The 20,592-nt window shown below is 34.4% G+C and overlaps 1 protein-coding gene across 1 annotated transcript in view; it reads left to right on the top strand.

Moving 5' to 3' along the window:
• The window catches only part of SPRED1 (sprouty related EVH1 domain containing 1), a 57,985-nt gene extending 38,298 nt beyond the window's left edge, over positions 1-19,687 (top strand). Inside the window, exons 3-6 of the mRNA XM_015631126.3 lie at positions 3,386-3,554; positions 4,908-4,957; positions 12,918-13,076; positions 17,783-19,687. Coding sequence (XP_015486612.1) covers positions 3,386-3,554; positions 4,908-4,957; positions 12,918-13,076; positions 17,783-18,442 — 1,038 coding nt within the window. The 3' untranslated portion in view covers positions 18,443-19,687. The remainder of the gene's footprint in view (positions 1-3,385; positions 3,555-4,907; positions 4,958-12,917; positions 13,077-17,782) is intronic.
• Positions 19,688-20,592: the final 905 nt, after the last annotated feature.

The raw sequence follows: 20,592 nt of genomic DNA, 5'->3' as shown, positions 1-20,592 counted from the left end.
TTTATTGTCTTTGACACATTTAGTTTTTAAAGGTGAGAAAAGAAACATCAAGCAAGCAAGCATTTTTGAGTAGCAATGAATCCATTAGTGTTATACTTAATGACATCTAGATATTAAAAGGATTTTTTTCATTAAATAATAGGAGACCTAAAGCCCTACTTATGCTCTGAGAATTTAAATTTTGGTTATGTGCATCTGGTTTTCTTCTGTCTTGAGCCTGATGATTCTGCAACATTTTCCATTATGTGCCAAGGTAGATGTTTCATACTTGCATGGAAGTCTTATATAAAGTCTCCAAATGAAGAAAACCTTCACAGCAGTAACCCATGGGGTGTTTTTTGGAATGAAACTTAGTTAAGCTATAGGCACTTTATTTACAATTTTTCAGATCTTTTCTGTGCATATCACTGGAGATCTTGGGGAAGGTCTACTTGAAAAGGTTTGTGAGTGCATATTTTGGGTAACCATGTGGGAGAGTATATGATCTTCACCTATGATGTGGAGAGTTCTGAACCATAGCAAAGTGCACTAAAAAATAAATGGGATTTCGAAATATATCTGCATTGAAAAAGCTTGGTTTCCATTTCCAGGCCTTGGAGAATACGTGTATGAGGATACTTCCTCCCCAGCCCCCATGATAGTTCGCATGCTTGAGCATCAGGAAGCCTTTGGCACAATTAGGTTTTACAATTTAAAAATTCACTATTGCTGCAAAGCATAGAAGTGTTTCAGCGAGAGAAAAGAGAGAAAAAATCTTCTGGGGATGGTTGGTATGTTTTTTTATTTGATTTAGATTTTTTTGTATTTCTGGATATAACAAATAGTATTGAAGGGCTGGATGTTTATAAATTTCTGTTCCACTGCTAATTGAGACCTACAGCTTTTCAGTTTTCTCTCAGATGGGGCAGACAAGTCTTTATAGCAAGTCTTGCTTGTACAGATTCTTATATCTGATAACATACACAGTTTTGATGCAACATATTTTTCCCTTTTCAATGCCCTTTCACTTATATCTTCTGTGTTGTGGTCTGTTTTCATACAGGTTTAGATGGCAAAAAATCAGTGTCACCCCATCAAATGTTGTTTCCTTGAATCAAGTTGAAAACAATTAGTGTTGGATGGGATGTTTACCTGTTTTGTTAATCATAGCTTGTTATAAGAAATGTGAGGGTTGGAAGTGGGGGTAAGTGCTTCTTGGGCTGGAGGGAGTTGGTTTGGGGATTTTCTAGTTCACTTTGTATGTCTGAAAACCATAGCATCTACTAAGTGAAGTTTTAATCCAGTTTTTATCTCTAGTGGTAAAATTGTTATTGGGTATGAATTTGCAATATGAAGTAATCTGGATTAATCCCTTCAGCACCAGAAATTCATTGTGATGCTATAAAATCAAGCTTGCAGTCCTTTTTGTTGATGTTTTGGATAACACTGCACACAAACTATACTGTGAAAATAGTTGGTGTTAATGTATTAGAGATCCCTCAAAAGAGCTTTCAGACCTAGAAAAGACAGTGGTGTGAGAAGCCTTCATTTTTAACTGCTCTTTGAAAGAGGAAGCAAGTTTAAAATCATCCAGAGGAACAAGGAACAATTATTTGATGCGCCTTAGAACTGCAGAATAATCCTTTTTTTTCTGCCTGCAACAACTTTTCCTACAGACCAACAGAAACAGATTCCTTGTTATGTTTTCTTTTAGGCAGTTTTACCTACATATTGTTGACTATTAAGGGAGATCCGAGTGGAGAAACAAAAAATTATTTTAATGCTGAAGGAGTTTATATGTGCAGAAAGAATATTATCCTTCTAGAGGCAGAGGTAAAAGGCAGTAACAGTTGAGAGGAGATGATTACTGGTGGGTTGTAGGGGGAAAAAATAATGAAGAGCAAGAGAGAAAAAACCTATTTGCCTATGTAATAGTTAGACAATGAAAGAAGAAGAGAAACACAAAGAATATGTAACAATAACCTAAGTACACATATAGATATTTTTTTTTTTGAGGGGTTTTCTCAGTTATGTATACTTAAACTAATTTTACCGTATCCTGTGAGGAATTTTGTATTTTCTCTTTTAAAAAGCCACATATGTAACAAAACAAAAAATGAAAATTCTAAAAGTGCATCAATGAAATGATAGCATATTATTGAAATGATAGTGAGATTCCTTCATCATCAAATACCAATACACAGAGACGTGTTGTCTTGCTGGGGGCTTTATTATACTGCTATGGGAGCAGATCAATGCGTCTCCCTCCATACTTTCTTGTTCACATTCGACTTTTTTTAATCAATAAACACTCAGTGTAACAATGTTGCTTAAAATAATTTTTGCCAGTAAAGTGAAAGTGCAAATATATTTTTAAAACCAGACTATTCAAAGGGGCAATAATAAGACTTTTCAGTACCTGAAGGGAGCCTGCAAAAAATCTGGAGAGGGATTATTTAACAGAGGTATACTGGGGACAAGGCAGAATGGCTTCAAATTTAAGGAGGGTGGATTTAGATTAGATACTAAGAAAAAAATCTTTATTTTGAGGGTTGTAAGGCACTGGAACAGGTGGCCCACAAAAGTGGTGAATGCTCCATTCCTGGAAGTGTTCCAGGCCATTTTGGATGGAACTGTGAGCAACCTGGTCTAGTGGAAGGTGTCCCTGCCCATGGGACAGGCTTTGAGGTTTCTTTCAACCTAAACCCTTTTATGATTCTGTATGAAGACTGTGACTTTGCTTTATAACTGAATGTGCTTGTATACCTGTAATGATTTTGTAGCCAGATAATTCTGCTAATTATACACAGTTACTGGTTTTTTTTATAGTTGAACGAGAGCCACAAATGTGTTTTTGTTTAGGTGCAGGCAGTAGTACATTCATAAAGATTTTAGGTTTTATTAATTTATTTTTTTAAAACAATTCTCTTGTATTACTTTTACTTGTTTAGTAGACTTTCTGGGAGAAATCTGAAAATCTGCCTGAAAGTAGCATGGAGTTAGTCTGGCACTAAAATATTTTGTAGATCCCAGTGCTACACTAAAATTTGATATCAGCACACAAAATGCTTTTTGGGGACATGCGACCTGTTTCATTTGCTGAATATCTACCAAGTCTGTACTGGTTTTTGCATGTATGAGATACTTCTGCGGATATGACATTTTTGAGTAGAAAGATTGACTCAGTAAACAAATAGTGTCTTCAACCAATACTACTTATCAGCAATTGATAGTGAATAATTTGGCTGTAATGGAAATGAAGTTAAAATTACATCCTCATAGCAGGAAGAAATTTTAAGAGACCTCTATGATGTATGTTTTTAGGTAGTTCACAAAGACTACCTTTTGTTCTCAAATTTTATATATTGGTCATTGATATATTTTCCTTCTGTTTTCTTTCTGAAAGGTGGTCTTGGAATGCACATTAAAGAAAGACCTCGTTTACAACAAAGTTACTCCTACTTTTTACCACTGGAAGATTGATGACAAAAAGTTTGGCCTCACATTTCAGAGTCCTGCTGATGCAAGAGCATTTGACAGAGGTATTCGGAGAGCAGTGGAGGATATTTCTCAAGGTACATATTTCAGGTGAAAAACTTGGTGGGATGGAGGAATACTGAGTGTTAACTAAAAAAGATGTCAAAGCACTTTGTGTAACATTTACATTGTCAGTATTTAAGGATGCGGATTAAACCATAATATATTGGAATTTTAATAGTTTTTGAAATAGTACTTTTGGCATTTCAAAAGTGCCATTCATCCAAGTGTCTTAAATTGTTTCACAAACCTTAATAATGTAATTTCCTGAAACATCCCTCCCTACATAATAAAGCACTCCCTCTTTCTTTTAGACATGAAGAAATGGAGGAAGCTGGAGTGTTATATTCTCTCACTTGGATCTTAGAAGCATTTTGCAACTCCTGTGTTGTAGGATAAGCTGGGAAGTTGAATGATTTGTGACCTGTTGAGTTCTCTCATTATCTGCACATACTTTCAGTTGATAGTTTTATTTTTCACTAACAGGTGACGGCATAGTTCTGAGGGCGGGGTTTTTTTAGGAACAGAAGAATTTACTCGGATAGCAATATGGCCAACTGGTTCCTGAGTTTGTCTCAATTAGTGGAAACCAGTGGGCAAACTGAAGGATATCATCAAGCCTAGATTCTGAGCTGAAAATATATTAACGTGTGTATATATATACACACACAAATATATATGCACACATGTATGTATGTATATACACACACACACACACACATATATATATATATATATGTTTTGCTGGATTGAGACAGGGAGGGAAGAGAACAGGTGTCTATTGAATTAAATAAACATCTCTTTCCAATTTGTAAAAAATAACTTTAGGGATTTTGTGTGCGTTATCCTACTAATGAAGGGAGGAGCATGTTTCTGAAGGAAAATGCTTTTTGACATACTCTAATGACTGCTTTGGAATTTTATTGGTATAATCAATATCCTTTCAAGACAAATAATTAGAGAACATGAAAGTCATTTTTTTCTTTTAGGGTCTCACAGTTTCAATTTCTGCTGATTTATAGCAAAATACAGCACAGTGTGCATTCATGCCAACTAAATGTGTCTGCCTTTAATTTTCAAAATTCTACATTAAAAGGAATGTACTCCCTTGCTTCTGAATGCTGATGACGCTTTGAAAATGCTTTTATAAGGAAGGTGGGAGCAACAGAGAGGAGTGTGGCTAGGAATACTCAGTACAGAAAATGCGGAGTGTAGAAATGAATGATGCTTACTAAATCAACTTGAAATGCAGTGATCTATGGGTTAAAAAGGTAAACAAGAATATTTATATCATCATCACTGGATATTGAGAAATGGTGTGGGTTACTGGAAGCATTAAACGGTAAATAAGAAGAAAATAACCTTGTCTACTTTTTTTTTTTTATATGAAGGTTATCCACCCTCCCAAAATGATGTTGAAGTGGCAGAAGACTGCTTTCAAGTAAGTAAATTTTAAAATTAATTGTGAATTTTTTCTTTTATAAATGTACTGAACAGGTTTTGCTCTCATTAGTGAGAGTAAGGAAAATAAGAGCAACAGTAAAATTCAGTTGAATTAAATAAGTTCCATAACAATTATCTAGAATACTCCTAAATAAAGTAGTTATTATTTAATCCATAGGATCATTAAGTATCCTGATTTTAATTTTTGAGATCAAAATGTCTGTTCAAGTTTTATGTCCTCTTTGATCTTACTGAAATATGAAATATTCTTCTGGGAAACAGAAAATAGAGGGATGAAAAATCTTTTTACTTGTACATCCTGTTTGTTTTCTTAAATTCCACTTTGCAGTGATAAAACACTTCTAATATCAAATGGTTAGAGTTGAGAAGATGCTGAGACAATGGTTGAGAATCTAGTCCAAACAAAGACAGGAGTTTAGATAATTTTTAAAAACACACTGAAGATAAAGTCTTCAAGTCGCTTGTTGAGATTTAAGTTTTTATTGATTTTTTTTGCACTGTTCTATTGCTGTAGGTCATAATGGCTTAAGAGATAAAAATTTATGTCCAACCTTGCTTCAGAGTTCCAGTATTTTACATATATAGCATATCATATACAATAAATACTGTAAAACTGATGCATAGCACTGCTTGGTAATATCCAAGAATCTATGTAATTAAAAAGTCAGTATAAAAAAATATTATGGAGACAAATATATACACAACAAGATAAATAACTATAATATATCTGAATAAATTCTACTTGTGTCTATGTATGCTTGTAATTTTTTCCTTCTTATTTATAATTTTAGGGAAAGCTGTGTCTTCATTCACACATATATTCAGCTTTCAGAGTGCAGAAATTTAAATTATTATGAAGATGCTAAAGAAACGAGTTGGCTCAGAGGTCTTAGTGACTATTCAGAAAACTGATAGTGTTGCTAACTGATTTCTTCTGGGAAAAAGTGTTGTCACTTACGCAGTAATAAATCCTGTATCAGTGTAAGTAGAACCTCTAGAACACAAATTCAAGAAAACTAGCAGCTGACTTTGAAGACATTCAGAGACATTCAGCTGAGAGTCAGATATTTAGAAAGGATACTGCAATGCAGTGGCAATTCAGAAGTCTCCTGATATCTTTTCATTTTATGGTAGAAGAAATGTATTTCTTTGTTTAAGTGTTGGCTATGTAACCACCTGTTGTTCTTTATGTGCAGTGCTTTTTTTTAAGGCACTTGAAAGTAAAATTGCTATAATATTTGATATTTCAGATTTTAAAACGAAATGAGATTTTGTCAGGGTGAAGGAAATGTGTGCCAAAGTTAATGCAGTCCTTAATCAGCTTTTAAAGGACTTGCTTAAACATGCTTTGTTGCAAGGATTAATAATTGAACAGTTTCTACAGGACTAATGAGATTAGAACCAATTACCTCTTGATTTTGCTGCCTAGCTATTACGTTTCTATATAGGGATGCCAAAATTGAGGAAAATACCTGAGATTCATTATAGTTACAAATTTGTTATTGGGAAAGTGAAGAAAAGTGTATTTACTACATCTACTCTATATATGTTAATATCAATATACCACCTATTTATATTTGTAAATACAGGTTTACGTTATGTTCTATTTTAAAAAATAAATGTATGTATTTTTTAAAATGTCTGTAAACCAAATTTTATATATAAAAACACACACACACTATATATATATATATATATATATATTACAGGTACAAATAATCATGTGTGGTACAAACTGCTGGCAGAACTATCTTTTACATTCTAGACAGGAAAACATACTTAATGACTTCATCACAGTTACAATAGACAGTTATAATAGACATTATGTAACTGTGGGTAGATATCCTGTTTTCTAAAAGCAAAAAAAATAGCCAATATCTCTCACCATATCTCTGCATAATAAAATAAAATAAATGATCGTAGCATTGCCCATCAGTAACAATACCAGAAGGGAGAAAAAAGCCCAGAAATGCAGAGAAAACTGAATCCACCCTGGTTTAGCTATGCTTCATCTAAACCAGGTTTATGTATCAATAGTGAAGCTGTAATTGCAGGATTATGAACATGAGTGTAGAAAAGCTACACCATTTTAGTTATAGGCATCACGTCTAGCCTCCAAAAATACCTTTGAAATGCCAAATAGTCCACATTCTCTTAAATTATTAGTTCCTTCCACTTCCAAGATTTATACTATGATAAGTGAAACTGGATACCCCAGGGTCTTTTGAACTTGATGCATAAGGCCATCGTTCTTTAAAGATAATGTGTTGAGTATTTGAAGAGTCATGTTGACTTGTCCCCTACTACTTGCCACCTCTGTGTAGTTTAAAAGGCTTAGTGATTTTTTGTTTCCTTGTTTATTTTACAAGCTGTTTTCCAAAGTCTCTATCAGTTTTTTTGAGTGTGTTTTGGAGTATATCTATGCAAGGGCATTTTGGAATGTGGATAGAATATTAAAGAGTAGTTTTTCCTGTACTAGTCATCTTGCACAGCAGAGATCCTTTATTTAGTATACATTTGAAGTATAAATATAGTATTTAGTTTGTACATAAATTTAATTAACAATGGCTTGTTTTTTGTTGTTTGGTTTTTTAATGAAGATGACTAGATGATGAAGAAAGCTAAACATGCTTCATAACTTTTTTTACTAGCTGGTTAAATTTTGTGCTATAGAGAGAAAAAAAACGATCCAAAGAAGATCAAAAAATTATCATCTCAGTGTGAAATCTCATTGCTTCCTTGTAATAAGTATCATCATATTTTATGGAAGCAGTTAGCAGAAACAGTGATTATCCAAAAATTGTATGTGCATATCTTAAATGTAAATCAAAAAACTGAACTCTTGTCTTTCGCCTTCTAGGCTAGCAGTTGGTTTGCTATGTTATACCTTGGTTCACTAAATTTTTTGGTTTTTAATTTACATTCTGTAAATAAAATTTTCCAGAGAAACTATTCTTTTTGCTGAAGATCAAAGTTATCCTTTTAAGAAGACATAGTTTCATTATAGTTTCTTTAGCCTTTCTGTTGTTTAGAAATAATGTTAAAATCCTAGCATTAAAATAATATGATCCCTTAAGGGTTTTCATGGTTGCTTAAATTATTGCAATTATTTTTAGTTGTTTAATTAACTTATTAGATGCAAATTGTTCATATCATCAAATAAGCCCTAGTCTTACCAGATTAATTTCAAACAGAAATACACACATGAGTTAAGGCAGAGCTATCTGACTTCCTATAATGTTGGTAAATGGAACCTGGAAAAGTATATGTATCTACATGGAAATACACATTGGGAATTTGTTTTGTTAGGAAGTTTAGATATTTTTGGTATAAAACCTTGCATTTTGAATGGAGTAAATAATCAGCTTGTGTAAGGCAGTTTCCTTGTTTGTTAACAGATTTGTTCAGGTTCTTTTCCTCTTCCAAATATAAACTTCTTGCTCTAAAACTTATCTAGCTTAACTGAAAAAAAAATTAATTTTTTTTTCCTTAAAAGTAAATCTAAATTAAATCTAGAGCTCATACATTTAAAATTATTTTTGTGGAGGTTTTGGAGCCTGTAATGCATAAGTCTTCCTTTTGTGAACTGAAAAACAGAGTAGCTGAGCTTTAATTTTTTTCAGTTTTTGTTGATTCAGCCATACTGGTGTTATAGGCTACCATCACTTTTTAACTGTTTTGAGGTAATTAGATTTGGATCATTTATGTTTTTGAGTTTCTTACTGCTGGCAGAAGAAAACTGTAGACTGATAAATTATAAGCAGAAAATAAAAAGTTTCTCTTGTTCTCTCAGAAGTTAGTACATTGGACTTCTTGTTAATAGGAACAGGAAAATTCCTGCAGCTTCCATGCATCTTCAGGTGTCTTGGTGCAGGCAGGGAAGACATTTATTCTTCGTGTGCCATTCTGTAAATACACTGTTTAGTGACCTCTTCATAAGGGCCTTTAATGACTACTCAATTTATTTTGTCTCTAATAGAATGTTTGCAGAAGTTTTATTTTACTAAAATAACATTGACTTTTAAGAAAATGTGAAATAATTTACCCTTGACATACTCTATTGTTTTATGGATATGACAATACTACATGGTAAAGCACTAAAGATTAGAAATATTTAGTGCAGTTAATAAATTGCTTAGGTCCAGTTCTTAGAACTAAAAGTAATACTAATTCATATTATCAGTTTCAAATAAATATATTCATACATTGTGCTAAATCATTTTGGTTTAGTAAGCTCTTTTTGTTGGAGTTGTATGTAAAAAAGAGGATAAGTTATATTTTTTTTCCTCACCAGTATTCCTAGCAGCCTCTTTACATATAGTGTTCTCTACATTTTCGGGTGGAAAAGCCTTTGAAAAAAGAGGCATGTCAAATGTCTTATTTTTTAGTTTAAACTGTATGAAATACTCAGAGTAATCTAGGTAATATTTCAGTCTATGTCAGAAACACATACCTGAAAATAATAGAGTTTCTTTGCCAAATATATTGCTCCATCAGTCTGAGAAATAGCCAAAGCAGAAGGAAGTCATTCAGATGTTTTTGAAACCTGTATCATTTATTCAGAATTGAAAAATTAAGGAAAAAGCATTTAAATGTTTCTTGTGTTGTTAGCATCAAACAGCAGATTTTGGAGCCTCATGGGAAGTAAATGCAAGAACTGGGATGCAGCGGAAATGTGGTCTCTCATCCATCCTTCTGTGTAATCATTAAACTTACTTAGAGGAGAACATTTTTAACAATGTTTGCAGAACAATGTTGAATTCTCTCCCAGACTTAACTCTGACAAACTGGGAGAAGTAAGGAGAGAAAATTTGAAGAACAAGAGAAGCTCAGTCTGGTTTTCATTTTCTCTACAGCTGTCATCTGGCTTTGAATTCTGCTGGAGAGCTACAGCTGGAGTCATTTTATTGCTTTACCCAGCATCCTTTTGCTTGAGCGCACAGAAATGTTTTAGTAGTCTTGGAAAAAAATTCAGAGTATCTCTTAGCAACCATAGGACAGTAATTATTATACCAGCAGCTGGGAGCAAACCAGATTTCCGTTGTGCATTAAAAACTGGCGTAGGTTACTTTACAGATGATACTGAATAACCTATGCCAGTACTGTACTTTGCAGGCTGTGGTTAAAGAATATTGAATGTGGGCGGTGTAATTGCTTTGGACAGTAGAAAAGGAGAATGTGTGCATCTGTGCTAGTGTGTGATACTCTGTATGTTTGTTCTGTACAGGTTCTTGTGGAAAACTTTGTGTTTGCTTCTTACTTAAATGTATTTTCAACACAGTGCCATTTTTGTTTCTAGGGCTTCCTACTTCAGATTGTCAGTATAATGGAAACATTATAAATGTGGGTTTTCATGTGTTTATGACCTTGTAATAAAACATCACATTGGAGCAAGAAGTGTTGTCCAAGGAAAAGGTTTTTGGATACTAATAAATGTGGTTTGAATGTATCTAACTACAGTTTAATTTAAAAGCAGAGTTCAGTGTGTTCATCTGGTATTTCTGTAATTCGGCATAATGAATATTTATGGGCTAAAGAACTGAAATGATTGCTTTTCATTTTAATACCAGAAGTTAGTCTGTGTCCACTTACCTGTAGTGTATAGGTTGGTAAGCTGAGCATTGTGCTTTCAGAAATGCTGTCTGTCGAGTTCTTGCCTTACAAAAGGTCACGTTTTTCTCTGCTGCCACCCCGAAATTTGTCCTTGAAGTCAATTAGTTTGAATTGTGGTATCTGTGTTGGAATTTTCTAAAAGCATTCTTTGATAATTGCTGTGTATAGGGCACAAAGGTTTGCTTTAAGATTAAGGTTTGGGTTTCGTACATCATCTGGCACTGCTAGTTAGCACAGTAAGAGATGATCTGTGCCTGTGTCCTTCATTAGAGGGAGCCCTCCTTGACTGCCAAGGGGAGTACTTGTGTCTGCCTGTGTGAGCATGTGTGTGTGTCCTTTTTTGCTCTGTAGTGCAGATAGTTTATTTTTAAAGAAGAAAGCTGTGAATCACCTGCAGGGACAGGAAATAATGCAGGCAGCTGCACATCTCACCCAGGGATAAAGACTAGCTTGTGGGTAGTATGTGTTTTTACCCTGGGAAGGAAGGAGTAGAAGTTTTTGCAGCTTTCTCCCTAGACCGCTCAGATTTATAATAGCCAGGGGAAGGGGAAAGGGGATGCTTATCACTGTGGTTTCTGTAAAATGGCTTCTAGCTGTTAGCTTAAATGCTTGTAGTCATTTTAAACATTGCTCAGACCAAAAATGGTTGTAGGCATTTCTTCCTCATTTTGAATACAGCTCTTCTGTGGTTTGAGCCACTGTTTTGGAAGCTTTTATGTCATTGGGCAATGTATCTGCCAGGAGTACCTCCTGCTATGAAGATGTCTGCTATTGCACTAATATTTGATGGGTTTTGCTCTTAAAATAAGTATACATGTATGAAGTCTAATTGTTGTCAGTCATTCCAGTATTTCTTTTATATTTCTTTCCCAACAATGTTGGACCAGAAAATTAAATTTTGACAATAACAGGATCAATTACTTCATGAGGTGTCATGCTCAAGGATCTGAAAATAGTACTTTTGGCATTTTGCCTGTCTTCAAAGTTTTTCATGGGAACTTTCACCTGCTTGAGTGAGCTTTTGTCTTTCTTGGGGTGTATGCTCTCTAGTATTAATTACGCTGATCATGAATTAATCACTAAATTTAATGTTTTCCCACATGATGTTTGTGAAACAACATATAAATTCTTAGTGATGTGATCATTTTCTTTCCCCTACAAAATAAGCTACAGACCAGCTACTTCATATTATCTAGATGTCTTAAAATTTGATACATTAGGCTTTTATTTTTGTGAGGTACTAACATAATCCTGGAATAAATTCCTTAAGTATTTTGATAAGTGAAAACTAATGATTCCAAGTTAATACTTAACTTGCCAAAACTTTTAGGTTTGCCTCTGCCTCAGTATTTTTCTGTAGTATTTTTGTTCTTTTCCTCTAAATGTTTTCTTGATACATACAAATCCTCATAATAAAGGTGAAACAACCTCATTGCTGGAAGCTGAATGATGGCAGAATTTTCTCAGTGCTATCCGTGATGACAGCCAGTTAACTTTACAGCATCCCTCTATGCAAACATACAGTACATTTTTGGCGACCCAGTTGAATTTGTATCAAAATGCTCTGCTGTATCCTAAGTATCCCAGTCAATCAAGCTTAAAGAATGAGAACTGTTTGTTTTTCAATTAATTTCAGAAATTGGATCATCTTAGAAGCCAGTATTCTACCCAAACATAACTTCCTCTTCCTTCTTCTGAATGGCACAGGTCCTGCAGCTATCTCATCATATATTGCTTCATGGTCCCACATTTATATCAAATTGCCCAATACAACTGTAATTGCAAAAAGACAGTCATTACATGTTTAATGCACACTTGCTGCAATAACATCTTTTAATTGGGCCAGTATAGGCTAAAAATTACTTCCTCTTCCTTTCCAGCTGATTTTGCTTTTAATTTATTAAAAGATCTGACTAGCTTTTGCCGTATTAGTCTCAGAATTTTTTTTCTCCAATTGTGTTTTTGTAAATACTGGCAGCCTTGTGGGTAGTTAGAGAAAACGTCCATCTCAGAGACAGGTTAATCTCTACTTCCATAAAGAAGTCTGATTTGGCAACTGTATTTCAAAGGCATGTATCTCTAGTGCCCAAGTTATTTACTGTCTGCAGAAAAATTCTGTACTTACCAAGTCTGACTCAAAGTAAAGAAAATACTTGCCTACTTTGAAATGCTTTAAAAAATGTGCATTTAAGAATACTTGTGTTTTTAGATACCTCTAATACATTATGTAGAGTATTAACACATTTATGTATGAACTTGTTTGGTTTGGTGGTGTTTTTATATAAATGCAAGAATCATTTCAAGGGAGTTCTTATGTGTTCTAGACTGCTCAAGAAAACACATCAGGTTCACTAATGAAAGATCACCTTTTTCAACATGAAACTGTAGTAACCAGTGAAACTTACAACAGTGCAAATTTAAGGCCTTCAGCATTTGAGGATTTCAACACCAGGAGAGTCTGTTTCCCTAGCCAACCGAACCAGGTAAGAATAACAATAAAAGAAGCAGTCCTTACTTCGCTTGCTGTATTAATGGCACAGTATGTAGTTTCTGACTAGAAATCACTGCATTCTAAGTCCGTGTGCTCTCAACTTCTTAAAATGTTCAATATGAACTTTGCAGCTGAAATATTCTAGCATTATTATGGCATAGGGAAGGCGTTTTGAGGGTATTTACCTATCTTTGTAATGCACTAGACTACATGAATAAATCTTTAATTTCTCTGAAGTCTGTTTTGTATTGCAGATTTCAGTATCTGCAGCCTTAAAAATCTGTTTAAAATTTTTCAGAAAATGTTAATTGGACATTAGCTCAATCTTGATTGCATATATCAAGCAACTAATACTCTTCTGCTTAGAAATATTGGAAAGTATCTTTACAATTGATGTCTTGGATGCATTGTACAGTAGGGCACTGCTAAATATTTTTATTGAAACATTGCTTATGCTTTCTAAATGCCTATTTAAACTAAAGTACTCTGTTTTGGTGCAGAAAGGAAAACATTTCTATTTATATATATATATCAGTTATGTATGACAAGTATTCAGCCATTGGTACAGCTTTTCCTTTAGCACTATACGTTTTTCTTCTTTTCTACAGCTAAAAGAACTGACAGTTTTTGTGGACTGTAGAAGTAGTCTTAGTAAGTTGGATTTTAATTAATTTGATGGTCTTATGTCTAGAACCAAAGACATGGGAAGCTTCTAAGAATACGCTGAATAACAGAAGTCAAAGCAGAATGCAAGTTCAGCTAGTTCTGAAGAACCAAAAAAATATTGCTGCTGCTTGAGATAAAGCTTTTTAGTACCCTCAGTTATTTTTGCAGAGAAAAATAGGATTGTACTTAAGTCTCATATCAGCTACTCTTAAGCTGCTTTAGTAGGCAAAAGAAGCAAGCAGTGTTACCTGGAGAACTAAGAAGCTTGAAATTACTAATTTTTGATCTTTAATCATTGATCTACTCCAGTTATCGCTTTGTATAAGTCACATCATATATTTGTTTCTGTTAAGGTACATATTTTTCCCTCTTCCCATTTACTTGCAAAGGGAATAGTAGATACTTTTTAGGCTAGAGTAGAATGGATGTGTGATAATATTAACAGCTAATATTTAATGGCTTGATCTAAATCCTGTTAGTTTTCCTTGCAATGTAAAGAAAAATGCAATAGCTTGAAATACTTGTATGTTTTAAAAGCACGTATAAAATCAGCTACTGAGAAAGTAATAATTTACATTGTGTTAAACTGATTAGCTTGTGTCTGATAGAAATTAAATAGAAATTTCTTTCAAATTACAGTGTTAGATTTCAGTTCTTGAAAAGGGAAGTTATGGGAGATTCCATGAAAATTTAAGTAGATATTCTTTAAAATATTCTTCTCATATTGTAACACCATCTGCAAGCAACAGACACTCTGGTTTTTGCATGGTCTTGTGGTACACACATTTAGAACACAGGCAGGTCACCAAAACCTCACATTCTGTGTGTGTACACAATGCACTGGCTCTGCTAAACTCCATGCATGGGACCAGGTGGCACAGCAGATCTTGAGCCTAGTTACTAGGTTTGTTTCAATTTGTGTAAATAAGTTTGAACACTCTTAAGTAAGAGTGTACTCATAAGTTGAATAGCTGACAAAGTACATGCTCCAACTAAAGAAGTGATTAATGACAATTCAGATTTTACCTGTAATATTTTGACTGTTAGTAAAAAACACTCAAGTCCTTCAGCATTCCAGCTTCTGATGCTGACAAACATGGATGTTTGTTGAACTTAATGCTTTGTGATGATGTAGGCAGCTGCTGGTGTCTTCATATTGAGAAGTTGCAAGGTGAGCAAAATTAGATATATCTCTTAGAGGAGAAGCAGCAAAGGTTAAAGTACCAAGGAATTGACTGTGCCTTGTTTAAATGTGCACCCCTTCAAGTAAGGTGTGATACTTGTGGGTTCAGTTGCTTCAACAAAAATTTTCTGCCTAATTTCTGTTTTGCTAATCGTGTTCAGAATCAGATTCTCTGTGGAATTTCAGTTTGCTGTAACATTCTACCTCCCTTCCTGCTTCAGCTTCACATAGATGACATTTGTACTGAGTTCTAATTTTGACTATTTAGAGGTCTGGGTACATTATTTTCATTAAATTTTGCTACTGTTTGTACCTATCTGAATTTGGGTTGTAAATTTGGGTTGTGAATTGTTCATAAGTTTTCATGTACTTGATGCATTCACAGAGGTCCCATTTAATACTCTATGAACAAGCTCTTTCCAGGATTTCTCCAGTTTGCTTATTTTTCAGAATTTTCTGCTCAAAAAATATTTCTTAATATCAGTGACATAAAGAATGTAGTGGTGTCTTATTTGTAACATGCCAGTTAAGCATTTTCAGGTGTTGAGCTGAAGACTTGAAAAAAATAAATGAGTTCTATGTATGTGGTGGGTTCTGTTCAAACAAATAAAAAGCCTTCAAAGGATAAGGAGAGTTCAGATTCTACAGCTGTTAGTATTTGTAGTGACCTTTAATGGCTCATAGCTGTCTGGACAATGGGAGGTTGAGGGTGGGTTTCTTATACTGAGGTTTTAGGGATTTTTTTCTTTTAAACAATGGGTTTTATTTACTGTCTTAAATGCATGCATAATATTCTATGTGGACAGTGGGGTAAGGATCCTTTGTGCCTGTAACATAGGGCATTCTAATTTTGCGGCTGTTTTCTTAAATAAATTTATACCATAAAATGTTCAAATAAGGCAATTAGCCATAGTTATTTATTTTTGCTAAACAATACGTTCTTCCTCTTGTTTGAAAACAGAATAGGGCTGAGAAGCAGTCTGATTTTCTATGCAAAGGGGAGTCCTAACTGCTTGCATAGGAGCCCGGGAAAGTATGGAAGAGAAGCAATGTTAGCTGAATAGGATATAACCTTTCTTCTCCCTGTATCCTTGAAACCTTGTGGAAGTTCAACTATGTGGCTTGGAGCCAAGAAAAAAAAATAGTTCTTGTTAGTGTACTCCAGTTGAAAGTCCCAGGGCAAAGCATCTCTAATTACAGTTCTGTACTCATCACACAAGGACTGTTGAGCTGGGAAGTGGTGGTTAGAGCAGGCTACAGATATTCTTACATAATCAGAAGACAGCATATTTTAAGCAGCTCTTCCTTCCTCTTTTCCAGCTGCCTTCCCTTTCCCCTTCTCTGTCTCCTACCCCAAAACCAGGACATGCAGACTTCAGTGCAGGAGGAGCATAGACACATACAAAGTGACATAGAAATTTTTTAACCTAGTCATCTTCAGTTTCACACACTGCAACAGATTAGGAACATGCAGTTCAATTGTTGTACTTGACTATGGAATGGTGACACATTAATTCTCATTAATTTGAGTACTAATAACATAAACCCTATCAAAGCAACAGTACTGATGCCGAAGATTATTCCCAAGTAATTCATGATTCTGGAAGAATCTGTAAGACAAATAGGTTAGGGATTGCAAGGGTTTTTTGTCTTTCCTGAGAAATGGTTTACAGGCTGTGCACTTGACAGAGAAAAAGGCAGAATTTGACTTGAAGCCCACTCATAATCTGGCTCTGATTATAATAGCCCTACAGTGTAGGAAAATAATTGCCTGCCTGTAAGGTAGAAATACTGGGGCATACTGAGACCCTTGCTTTTTGGCTGCACTGTGCTATTTTCAGGAGCTACTTTTATACACATGTGCTAAATTTTTATCCTGTCTTTATTTGCACATTTGCTTGCAAGTCATTTGTAATGAGTTCAATAACATTTAGTGGCAATCCACTATCTTACACTTAGATATCTAAAGCCTGAAGTATTTCAGTTTGGATGATTATCTGAATTTTGTCATCTTTGATAACTTTTTCAAGCCTCCATCCCCTTTAATTGTAAGGTGGAATGGACAACTATTAATGTCTCTACTGGTTTTGTATGTGTTTAACACATTCCTTATTACTTGCCTTTTTGAAGTAAAAGGTCTTAAATTACGGTCAGCTCATTACAAACTGAGAATTTAAGAAGTACTTGGGTCTTTGCCTGCTGGTGTCCTAAACTAATCAATTTAAGTAGTGTATATTAGCTAAGGGGAAATGCATTCAGAAGATGCTGTTACTGATTGAGCATCATACTGAATCATATTCTTCGTACTGCAAAATCCTTATCTAGAACTCAGCTTTGATAATAACTTACCAGTATTCAATACTCTTGTTATAAATTGGAGAGAGTTTGAAAACTTACAGCAGGAATTAAGGAAAGCTTCTCCTGGATAACACAATAGTGAATGTATCGGGGCGTTGGTCCTAAAGCAGCAGATCATCACATGTAATCAGCACATTAGGCAAAATTAATCTGTGGAATTAGTTTTCACTTTAAGATATTAACACTCTAAACATAATTCACAGAGCAGCATCAAATTTTATGTAGACACCAAAATACCCAAAGCTCTTATGAGACACTAAAAAGTCAGGAAAGAATACTAAAGTTCACAGACCTAATACCCTGCAGAAGACTCTGTACTGTGGGGATGTTTGTAAATTGTAGTAGTGAGAAAATAAACTGAATTTTTTATCCTCAGGCAACAAGAGAAAAAAGACTTGGTTTTTTTAGTTTTCTAATCTAAGTTTTACATTGTAGGTTGACATTAATTTGGGACTTCACCATAGTGAACTTCTCTTACTTTGCCATTTCAGGTCCCACTGAAGTCAATCAGACACGTTAGTTTTCAGGACGAAGATGAGATTGTCAGAATAAACCCTCGTGACATTTTGATACGTCGTTATGCAGACTACAGGCATCCTGACATGTGGAAGAATGACCTGGAGAGGGATGATGCAGACTCAAATATACCATTTTCTAAATCAGACAGTAAAAAATCTGACTATTTATACCCATGTGGGGATGGAACTAAGTTGAATTCCCTAAAAGACTCAAAGAGTTCTGTGGTATTTAAAACTCAGCCTTCCTCATCAAAATTTAAAAACTCAAAAAGAAGGAAAGAGGATGGTGAGCGTTCCCGCTGTATATACTGCCAGGAAAGGTTTAATCATGAAGATAATGGCAGAGGAAAATGTCAAGATGCACCCGATCCTATTAAAAGATGTATCTACCAAGTTAGTTGCATGCTTTGCGCAGAGAGCATGCTGTATCACTGCATGTCAGACTCTGAAGGCGATTTCTCTGATCCTTGCTCGTGTGACACTAGTGATGACAAGTTCTGCTTACGCTGGTTAGCACTGGTGGCACTCTCGTTCATAGCTCCGTGTATGTGCTGCTACCTCCCCTTGAGAGCATGCCATCACTGTGGTGAGGTGTGTGGGTGCTGTGGAGGAAAGCATAAAGCTGCAGGATGAATCAGTCTTGTGCCAAACAGAGCTGAAAAATCTTTGTTTCCAGGAAGCATCTAACTTGGATTTGTGGAAGCTTTTTGGCAAGCTGAAGGGAATCTTCTTTCACATAAGAGATGCTTGATGTGGAGGAAGCCACAAGACTTGTCAGACCTTGGCATTTTACAAGTGCTAGCCACGCCTAACTACTATTTCCTTTGAGTGCGTGGCATTTGTTGCGAGTTGTGAAGGAGATTTTGCAAAGGAAAGCCTGTTCTTATTATTGGCTATAAAATGAGTATATAAACTATGATTATACTAAAAGGGATTAACTTTTGCCACTTTGTACATTCATGGTTTAGGTGAGGGGGCTCTTTTAAAAGGATTAAAACTTATCTGAGGGGAAATTTTAACTAAAAGTGCACTAGTGACAGTTGATTTAAGATTAAGAAAAGTTAATACTCAGCAAATGAGAAATGAAACTGATTTTAAGTGCAACTAAATCACTTATTAATAGTTTTTTGGAAGCAACTTTATGTATAAATAACAAATGTTTATATTTAACTAAATGTGTAAGGTACGAATTATTACATGTTAAACTTTCCTTCCCTCTGATATAGTAGGTATGGACCATATCTACTGTCACATTCCATGGTAGTATTTTAAATAGTTAATTTAGTTGCATTTTTATTCCAGATGGACAAATTGATATTTTCAGTCCTGGTTCCCTTCAGCTACAGTTTGTGTTGAGTTGTATCCATGCATTCTGATAATCTAAAAACCTTTAAAATATTAATTATTCTAGTCTTGAGTGACCAATATTTTTTTGTTAAGCACAGATGTAATTGTCTAAAATGTTCTTGTTAGAACATAACATTTATTTTTATATATAAATTACTTTGATTTCAACATAATAGCAAAAAGGATGTTGTTTCTGTTGTTCAACCAGCAAGTTGTTTTCTTTTGGGGTGTCCTCCAAAAATACTTTCTTGCATATTCAAATGTTCATTAAGCAAAAGGTACATTAAGGCAGTTGTAACAAATTGTCATCAGTGTTCTTGTTTATCCTTCTGTTAAACTAGGATCCTGTTCAGCTGTTTATCAAGTACTATGATTAAAACAAAAGATTAATAACAAAAGTGAAATTGTTTTCATTATTTTGAACCACAACTTTTTCTAATTTGAACGGACAAGAACAAAAGTACTGTGTATTTTGTTCAAAAAGAACAACAAAAGACTTAGCTTGAGAAATAAATTACGGCCCAGGCAAAACTGAGTGAACTTCTTAATTGGGGAAATTTGAAGGCGGGGCTGGGGAGGGAGTGTGTGTGTGCATGTGTATGAGTGCTGGTATACTGTGTATGGTAATTCTTATGGTTTTGTACTTGGTGAGCCTAACTTTCAGGTAAGAATTAATCAATTAACCCACAGAGAATTTTTAAAAGCATTACATGTTGTGCTGTGTTATGAAGAAAGAATCATATACTACTTGTTAGAAATATGTAAAACACTAAAACCAGTCATAATTCATTAGCAAAGGTGCCTGTTTGACATCTTGGCTGGAGTGGGACAGATTGTCTTCAGTATACCCTATTAAACACAGAAACAAATCATTTTATTTAAAAAATGCATTACTTACTTTTCTCACTTACATGCATTTCTTCAGTATATTTTGTGTAATTATTTTTCTGCATGTATCAAGCCCCTGAATTTTCCCATGTAGCCCAGATGTGAGCAAATGTATATAACTGTCTGTAAAATACTTTTTAAAAGAAAACATTTATATTTATATTACAGCTTGAATTGACCACCTTGTGTACATAGATCATCTCAAAGTATTATTTCACATTGAAAAAGACAACAGATATCTTGATAACTACAGAAGTTATGGAAGAGCTTCTAGTTTTGTATTAAGAGTTGATTGGATGGCTGAAGTCCAAGAATATGACCTGGTAGCAGCAGTCTTGGTTTTTACTGTTTAATGTTTTTGAATGCTGCTACTCTGGTTGGTTTTCATGCTTCACACATTTTCAGCTAAACTTGGTTGCCTAGAATAGACTGTTAACTTTAAAAACAACTTTCATTAAAAAATGGTGATGTTTTTCTATTGAATGAAAAGAATTTAATATTTGTAAGTGCTAGGTTCCTAATTCAAGGTGGAGAGGTATGAACAACCT

This window comes from Parus major, chromosome 5 (genome assembly GCF_001522545.3).
Source record: "Parus major isolate Abel chromosome 5, Parus_major1.1, whole genome shotgun sequence".
NCBI classification, from domain to species: Eukaryota; Metazoa; Chordata; class Aves; order Passeriformes; family Paridae; genus Parus; species Parus major.
The sequence above is the reverse complement of the archived record's forward strand: the minus strand, read 5'-3'. Positions and strand labels throughout refer to the sequence as shown.